General features: G+C 45.1%; 1 protein-coding gene and 3 non-coding genes across 5 annotated transcripts; all 4 read right to left on the reverse strand.

Moving 5' to 3' along the window:
• Positions 1 to 5,120: 5,120 nt before the first annotated feature.
• On the reverse strand, positions 5,121 to 8,956 carry LOC139565495 (large ribosomal subunit protein uL3). Of its 2 annotated transcripts, none has more exons than XM_071385892.1 (8): positions 8,859 to 8,956; positions 7,992 to 8,184; positions 7,539 to 7,707; positions 6,984 to 7,119; positions 6,523 to 6,709; positions 5,968 to 6,326; positions 5,583 to 5,702; positions 5,121 to 5,244 (listed from the first exon to the last, which is right to left on the reverse strand). In XM_071385892.1, the coding sequence occupies exons 1-8, from the start codon at positions 8,859 to 8,861 to the stop codon at positions 5,200 to 5,202; spliced, it is 1,212 nt and encodes a 403-aa protein (XP_071241993.1). In that variant the 5' UTR covers positions 8,862 to 8,956; the 3' UTR covers positions 5,121 to 5,199. The 2 variants fall into 2 exon arrangements, with proteins under 2 accessions (XP_071241993.1, XP_071241994.1); XM_071385893.1 differs by having other exon boundaries at positions 8,772 to 8,862.
• Positions 5,328 to 5,458, reverse strand: LOC139565571 (small nucleolar RNA SNORA54). Its single transcript, XR_011672937.1, has one exon. It is a non-coding gene; the product is annotated as a small nucleolar RNA SNORA54 (small nucleolar RNA).
• On the reverse strand, positions 6,411 to 6,503 carry LOC139565573 (small nucleolar RNA U83B). The gene has a single exon (XR_011672939.1). It is a non-coding gene; the product is annotated as a small nucleolar RNA U83B (small nucleolar RNA).
• Positions 6,825 to 6,918, reverse strand: LOC139565572 (small nucleolar RNA U83B). The gene has a single exon (XR_011672938.1). It is a non-coding gene; the product is annotated as a small nucleolar RNA U83B (small nucleolar RNA).

Below are 8,956 nucleotides of genomic sequence, written 5' to 3' on the forward strand. Positions count from 1 at the left end.
TGTTTTTCATCGACAGGGGCTGGGAAACTGGTCAGAATTTAAGGAATGATGGATGGTGCTAAATACAGGGACATTCTTGGCATTCTGGTTTCAGTCTTCCAGAGAATTGAGATTGAGACGGAGGTCCACCTTCCAGCAGGACAATGACCCTAAGCATACTGCTAATGCAACACTTGAGTGGTTTAAGGGGAAACATGTAAATGCCTAGGAATGGCCTAGTCAAAGCCCAGACCTCAATCCAATTGAGAATCTGTGGTATGACTTAAAGATTGCAGTACACCAGCAGAACCCATCCAACTTGAAGGAGCTGGAGCAGTTTTGCCCTGAAGAATGGGCAAAAATCCCAGTGGCTAGATGTGCCAAGCTGGTAGAGACATACCCCAAGAGACTTGCAGCTGTAATTGCTGCAAAAGGTGGCTCTACAAAGTATTGACTTTGGGGTGGTGAATATTTATGCACGCTCAAGTTTTCTGTTTTTTTTGTCTTATTTCTTGTTTGTTTCACAATAAAAAATATTTTGCATCTTCAAAGTGGTAGGCATGTTGTGTAAATCAAATGATATAACCCCACAAAAAAATATATTTTAATTTCATGTTGTAAGGCAACAAAATAGGAAAAATGCTAAGGGGGTGAATACTTTCGCAAGCCACTTTACCACTTTACTTTTTTGGATACCACGAAATTGGATAGAAAAAGGGGTAAAAAAAAATAAGAATAGCAGAGGCAGAAATGTGCTGTTTCATATTTGATAAAGCGCGGAGAAGGTACTTCGGAGCAGATGGAGAGATTCTTCCAGAAAGAGGCCATTACCTGAACAGTTGACCTCACCTCCATTAGAAAGGCAGGAAGTAATGACTTCTGTATTTTACAGTGTTACTGGCTGATTTGGAGAAAGAAGTGATATTATGTATACGAGCGCTGTAGGTGTTGGGACTGGACGTATCTGTGCTTGCACTGCAGTGAGGGTCAGTGCCTCTGGAGGTTATTATTACATAACACAGGCCATCTCCATGACTCTCCCTCCAGATACAATGACATACTGCTCTGCCTCTCTGTCTTTCTCACTAACAGTCATCCCAGACACTGTATCACTTCTTTCAGTGGATGCATAATGTTCATTTCACATTCTTTGGGATTTGTTTCCCCTCCTTGGACCTCAATGACGAGAAATGCTTCCGTTGGGGAAAGTTTTGAAAAACTGAAATGTGCTATTATGTGAACAATGCTCCAAAGACTTAAAGTAGCACTCCAGTCTCATTCTCACCTCATTGAACACCTGATTTATTTAACAAAAGGCACATCTCAATAGGTGGTCCAGGTATGTCTGACATGGCACAAGTGGGGGTGTTCTCTATTGCTCTTCTATTGTTCCTCGAGCAAGGGGAAGGCCAATGGACTTCCCATCAAACCAACTCCTTGAATGCCCTCCTCCATGTAGTTTGCAGTTGTGTCTAAAAAACACTATTTTAATCAAAACATATTTGTTTACCCTTTAGTGTGTGTACTTTACTGTCTTTATACTTGGGATATCACTTTAACAGGAAAAGTTTTTAAAAAATCACTGGAGGACATCTTTAAGTTAATAGGAAATAAGGACCTTGAAAATCCTTCTGAAAATCCTATTTTTTGCAAAGGGTGCAGAATATTATGCAGAGATGTGTCTAGCGGGAGATGTGAGGGACGTCTAAATGGAGTGCGAGGCCCTCAGGGTCCTCCTCATTACCTGCTGAAGTGGAGGTGAAAGCACCTTTGAGATGAGTCAGAGTGGAAGGCTTAATTGCTGTACAGAGCTAGGTGAGCCCTGACTGAAGCCAAATATGGGTAGAACACATGGACATACACAGAGTGTACAAAATATTAGGAACACCTGCTCTTACCATGACAGACTAACCAGGTGAAAGCTATGCTCCCTTATTGATGTAACTTGTGAAATCCACTTCAATCAGTGTAGATGAAGGGGAGGAGACGGGTTAAATAATTATTTTTTAAGCCTTGAGACAATTCACACATGGATTGTGTATGTGTGCCACTCAGATAGTGAACGGGCACGACAAAATATTTAAGTGCCTTTGAACAGGGTATGGTAGTATGTGCCAGGCACACCAATTTGTGTCAAAAACTGCAATGCTGCTGGGTTTTTACATGTTCAACAGTTTCCTGTGTGTATCAAGAACGGTCCACCACCCAATGGACTTCCAGCCAACTGTTGGATAAACCTGTCAATAATCAACTGACTGGCTTTCTTGATGTTTATAGTATTCTCTCTGGTATGCAATCTGGTTTCCGCTCAGGTTATGGATGTGTCACCGCAACCTTAAAGGTCCTAAATGTCACCATTGCCCTTGATTCTAAGCAACGTTGTGCTGCTATTTTTATTGACTTGACCAAAGCTTTTGATACGGTAGACCATTCCATTCTTGTGGGCCGGCTAAGGACTATTGGTGTCTCTGAGGGGTCTGTGGCCTGGTTTGCTAACTACCTCTCTCAAAGAGTGCAGTGTATAAAGTCAGAACATCTACTCTCTCAGCCACTGCCTGTCACCAAGGGAGTACCCCAAGGCTTGATCCTAGGCCCCACTCTCTTCTAAATTTACATCAACAACATAGCTCAGCCAATAGGAAGCTCTCTCATCCATTTATATACAGATGATACAGTTTAATCCTCAACTGGCACCTCTCCAGATGTTGTGTTAAACGCTGTACAACAAAGCTTTCTTAGTGTCCAACAAGTTTCTCTGCCCTTTACTTTGTTCTGAACATCTCCAAAACAAAGGTCATCTAGTTTGGTAAGAAGAATGCCCCTCTCCCCACCTGTGTGATTACTACCTCTGAGGGTTTAGAGCTTGAAGTAGTCACCTCATACAAGTACTTGGGAGTATGGCTAGACGGTGCACTGTCCTTCTCTCAGCACATATCAAAGCTGCAGGTGTACGTAGGTTAAATCTAGACTTGGTTTCCTCTATCGTAATCGCTCCTCTTTCACCTCAGCTGCCAAACGAACCCTGATTCAGATGACCATCCTACCCATGCTAGATTACGGAGACGTAATTTATAGATCGGCAGGTAAGGGTGCTCTCGAGCGGCTAGATGTTCTTTACCATTCGGCCATCAGAATTGCCACCAATGCTCCTTATAGGACACTCTATTCTCTGTAAACGGGTCATCTCTGTATACCCGTCGCAAGACCCACTGGTTGATGCTTATTTACAAAACCCTCTTAGGCCTCACGGCCCCCTATCCGAGGTATCTACTGCAGCCCTCATCCTCCACATACAACACCCGTTCCGCCAGTGACATTGTGCTAAAGTTGCCACAAGCAGAAACATTCCTGGGTCGGTTGTCTTTTCATTTGGCTGCAGCGAGCGACTGGAACGAGCTGCAACACTCAAACTGGACCGTTTTATCTCCATCTCTTCATTCAAAGACTCAATCATGGACACTATTTCTGACAGTTGTGGCTGCTTCGCATGATGTATTGTTATCTCTACCTTCTTGCCCTTTGTGCTGTTGTCTGTGCCCAATAATATTTGTACCATGCTGTGTTGTCATGTGTTGCTGCCATGTTGTCTTGGGTCTTTCTTGATGTAGTGTCTCTCTTGTCGTGATGTGTTCTGTCCTATATTTCTCTTATATTTTTAATCCCAGCCCGTACACACAGGAGGCCTTTTGGTATGCCGTCATTGTAAATAAGAATTGGCTATTAACGGACTTGCCTAGTTAAATAAATAAAAACTTGACATGTGTGGGAAGCACAGGAGTCAACATGGGCCATGACCCAACAAATTGAGGCTGTTGAGGGCAACTCATTAGAAAGGTGTTCTTAATGTTTTGTACACTTAGTGTATAGCCACTGTTGGCTGAATGGAAAATGACTTGATGACTTGCATTTAAAAAGACATGGGGCTGTATACTTTCACATTCATGTATATCAATAATGGTCTAAAACTGACAAGTACTTTATCGTCTACAGACATACCATCATCCTGATCAGTGCTCTGGACTGCTGTGTTCTTTCCCTTGAAGATCTGGACAGCCTGCAGCTGTGGGCCATATCACAATAGTCCAGCCACTTTCTCAGTGTTGATGGAATAAGTGCCAGGATCTGTTACCCTGACCAAATCCCCATTATACACTCAAAGCACAAAAATTATTTTAGCAGAGCATTTATACAATACGTACATCTTGCCGTGTAACTATGCAGGTAGTCATGAGATTCACAACCCATCTATTAGCCTTGAACTGCACTAATTAGCCACATCTGCTGTTTTCATTATTCACTGAGCTGTCATCTGCAGCTTTCCAATATGCTGACAGGCAGCGATACAAGGCCACCAGTACTGCACAATGCATCAGCCTTCAGCTACCCCAAGGTAGGCAACCGCTACACTGAACTAAAGGCAAGCAGTGCATTTGAAGTCAGCTTATTTCATGAGCCATGTTGACCTTTACAAGTTTACTGCCAACAGGTGCAACCGCATAGAGCCCATGAATAGCGTGTGCATTAAAGCACAGATTACCCCTTCAGTGACAAGGTACTAACTCCAGGGGGAAAACACTGAAAAGGTCTTCAAATTGGTGGCAAGATGTGGAACCATTCTTTCCCATGAGGGCTGGTCGTCAACAGGCAGTATGCACAGCCAAAATTGGCTGTATAAAAATCATGAACATTTGACTTCATTTTAAACTGCATTATTTAACTTCTTGGGCAACGTGACCAAATTCACATAACAAAAGCAAGTCTAACTCACATTTGAGTGCCTCTAAGGGGTAGCTCTGTTCTGTGCCCCATTTCTATGCATCTATTCAGTTTGAGTCTTTGTACACCAGTGTCAGACAATATCACAGTGGTTTAGGTGGTACAAACAGTATCTACACAACGTTGTCACAAAAATAATAAGCAGGTCGAATTTCCCCCCGAAAGCTGCTGGGTGGTCAACTGTCCTACTTATCAGGTCACTCAACTTAATTTGATCAAGCCACATGCAGCAAATAAGCATTCAATTTCTTTGGTTGAACAAATTCACGCATTGACCGATACAAAAACTCAACTTGCTGGGCCCTGTTAGGCCTTGCATCGCCTCAGATTAAAGTTTGAGATGCATATCATAAGAAACGAGAAAGGAGTTTTCACTTGTTTTATTATTAAACAACTCCGCAGTGCAGTACTCATACCACCAGACAGAGCTAGAGGACATGGCATTTAGGCGGTCTCTTCCTTGGCAATGCGGTCCTTCTTGAGTGGTCCCTGTAGACAGAAAGGACACGTGGTCAGTGACAATGCATATAGAGTTTAATAAGCAACCTCTACGCCATCTGTGGCTCCAGGGGTGATGTTCCCAGAGAGTGAACAGGGAACAGCAAAAAAATGATGCCGCTCCCCTGCCTCACTGAAGTTTGATCTAGCACCTGAATGGAACCCAAATTCATACCAAGAGTGAACCAGGTTACGATAAGTGCACTATGGGCATAGGGGACTGTGCTGCAATGCCGGTTGTATGTGAACTAGGGTGGGTCCACTACATTGATCCAGGGGACTTGTGAAACAGTGAAGAGACAAGTAAATGTCATGGAAACTGAACACACCATGAACGCCTTCTTTTCCTCCAATGTCTGGAAGCGGCCGTGGCCAAACTTGGAGGTGGTGTCGATGAACTTGAGGTCGATCTTCTCCGTGGCACGACGGCTCGACTGCACCAACAGAGACTGAAAACAGAATATATATATATATTTTAAAAGATCCGTGATGCATTCCTTTAACTGGCCATACAGGACAACAATATTTAGCGCATTGTCCATCTGGTATGAAACTAATGCCCTAGCGTCAGTACACGTCAGAACTCTACATGCAACAGGGACAGCACACCGCCATTTGTTCAGCCCAGGGAGGGAACTACCCATATTTAATATGTACCTAAATGCCAACGCATTGGAATAAGCATGTATAAGATGGAATTGCCCCTTTCCTCACCTTACGCAGGGTTAGCACCCTCTTCTTGACTCCAATCGTGCAGCCCTTCAGCATGACAAAGTCATTGGTCACCTCTCCGTAGTGGACGAAGCCACCCAAAGGGGTGATGCTCTTGTTGGACAGATCGTACTCAGTGGCAGCGTTGTTCTTCACCAGCTTGCCGTCCTTGGTGTGGTAGCCCTGGCCGATCTTGTAGATCTTTTTGTTGATCTCTGTGCGGTGGTGGTAACCCTTCTGACCAGCGCGGGCCACAGAGAAGGCCACACGGGAGGGATGCCAGGCACCGATACAGGCCACCTTACGCAGACCACGATGGGTCTTACGGGGGAGCTTCTTTGTGTGCCAACGGCTGGTGACACCTAAAGGGGAAATTTCAATGTTCAGTACCTGAGGACTTGGCATGAATAACTGAAGCTTGGTTAACTACATGGTCATTAGTGGGTTGTGGTCTCAGAAGGAAGGCAGCATGGAATGTATCCTCATGCGTGTCGGACGCCATGCCTGACGCAGTGTTCCGTGGTCTCATCACAGACACAAAGCCCTTAAGACACATACCTTTGTATCCGTGACCCTTTGTGACACCGATGACGTCGATCATCTCATCCTGGGTGAAGACGTTGGTGATGGGGATAGACTGCTCCAGCTTCTCACGGGCCCAGTCCACCTTGTCAGAGATGGAGCCTCCATTGAGCTGCACCTCCATCAAGTGGGACTTCTTCTGCTTCAGGGGCAGCAGCCTCATCTGGAGGGGGAGGAGAGAGGCAGGTGAGCCTGCTAGTCCTGGAACAAGGACCAGTATAGCTAGTACAAACACTATGTATTCAACCCAAAATTGGGTTAAAATGTGATACAAGGGACATTGTCTCAGAAGGAAGGCAGCATGGAATGTATCCTCATGCGTGTCGGACGTCATGCCTGACGCAGTGTTCCGTGGTCTCATCACAGACAAAGGGAGATCTGATTCATTAAAACTATGGGGCATTGCAGGGAGCGTATTCTATCCTGCTCAGACTCACCTGAGTGTGGGCGATGATGCGGACGACCTGGCAGTACTTCTTCATGGAGGCGAAGTCCTTCTCCAGCTGCTTCTTGCCCTCATCATCCTGCCACTTCTTGCAGTACTTTGTGAAGGCCTTCTTCTTGGACTTATACCTGAGAGCATGCAGCGTGACCGGAGGGTAGGGGAGAAGAGGCACACGGGTTGGCACAGGTCCTTCATAACCCCAGGGGGCCAGCGGAAGAACACTGCACTCAGCTGCTCACCCAGCCTTCACAGGGGCGAAGGGGGCAGTTACAGCTTCAGAAGGGGTTTCGGCTCATGGCGCGGTTTCTAAGAAGCACTTTCCACCGGCCAGAGGAGCCAGGAGCTCATCAGGCCACGAGGCACCCGAGCGGAGCTGCCACCAGGGGGGGCACCGGATGTTAAGACTCACTCACAAAACACAACATGTTTTATACTTCGAGCAACATGCTTCAAAGCTCATATTTAAACGTAATTACACACTATATTCAACCAATAGTCAAAATGTCTCTGTAAATGTCTATTATTTTTCATGTGTATATTGACTCACCAGTTCCTGTAGAAACGACGCTTGCACTCATCACTGATGTGCTCAGCGAAGATGGTCTTGAAGGAACGCAGGCCACGGGGAGTCTCGACATAGCCCACAACACCCACCACAACCATGGGAGGCGTCTCCACAATGGTCACAGCCTCAACCACTTCCTTCTTGTTCACCTCTGTAGGAAAATAGTAGTCAGGTATAAAGGTTTGTAATACAGGAGTTCCACAGTAGACTTAAATTGCAAAATGTCAATGCTCATTGGCTGCGCTCAGTGCTCGACATTCATCAAGGGTTAGACCCAATATGCCCGCCCGTCGAGGGGATCATCATAGGCAGAAAAAAAGACAAACAGTAATGCAAGACGAAAACTAATATGGTTCGTTTATGTATTCATAAATCCCTGAGCAATATTCACCAGGTCAATTAAACTAACAAAACAGAATGAAGCCAAATACTCACTTGAGCCAGGTCTGTCGACTTCACGCACGATGTGAGTCATGCCAGCCTTGTAGCCAAGGAAGGCAGTCAAGTGGACTGGCTTGCTGGGGTCATCCTTGGGGAAACTCTTCACCTTACCACGGTGACGTCTGCTCCTCTTACGGGGCAGGAAGCCCAGGGATCCGTGGCGTGGAGCCGAAAATTTACGGTGGGACTGTGAAGACAACGCAATTCAGCACATTGTCCATGAGGCATACAAAACGATATGAACGCACTTGAGTCAGTATGTCAGAACTCGACATTGAACAGGAACAGCACGAGGCCAACCATTCTGTCCGCCCGTCGAGGGAATCGTCACCCATATTCAATGATTTGTACCTATAAGTAGGTTAATCAATAACCGGAATAGCAACCTCAATAAATCCCAACTGACGATGTAAACAGCGTCTTGGAATAAACATGATTAACGTTGGTCCTCCGAACCTCTAACGACTTCGACTAACTACTGTTGGGCGGGCTAATGGGTGTCAGGCCTCATAAGGTAAAGCCCGTTAACCGTAGAAACTTAACTAGCACGTTGTCAGTTTTAAACACGTTTGATTGTGAACTAACGTTACAAAATGTTTATTTAAAATGTATTTGAGTAACGAAGCATACTAGGCCTCAGTGTATCAGCCATTTTAAACTACCAGTATGCCAACGATTACTGCATACATTCATTCTGTAATAATCTAAGACCATGTTATTATGCTAAGGTCTAACATCATACAACTGTATTAAGTACATATAGACACATCTTACCTATTGACTTAGAGGGGTAAACATAAGGATTGCGAAGATGCGAAACGGATTGAAACCGCAAGTCTCAAATAAGAAAGACGAACTCACCATTTTGTCTCAGAGCCGATTGAAAAAGAGGCCTTTGTAAGGGGATGTTTGGTATTTATACAAGGCCGTGACTCGTCACGTGATTAACGTCGCCAACC

Source organism: Salvelinus alpinus, chromosome 36 (assembly GCF_045679555.1).
Source record: "Salvelinus alpinus chromosome 36, SLU_Salpinus.1, whole genome shotgun sequence".
Classification (NCBI taxonomy): Eukaryota; Metazoa; Chordata; class Actinopteri; order Salmoniformes; family Salmonidae; genus Salvelinus; species Salvelinus alpinus.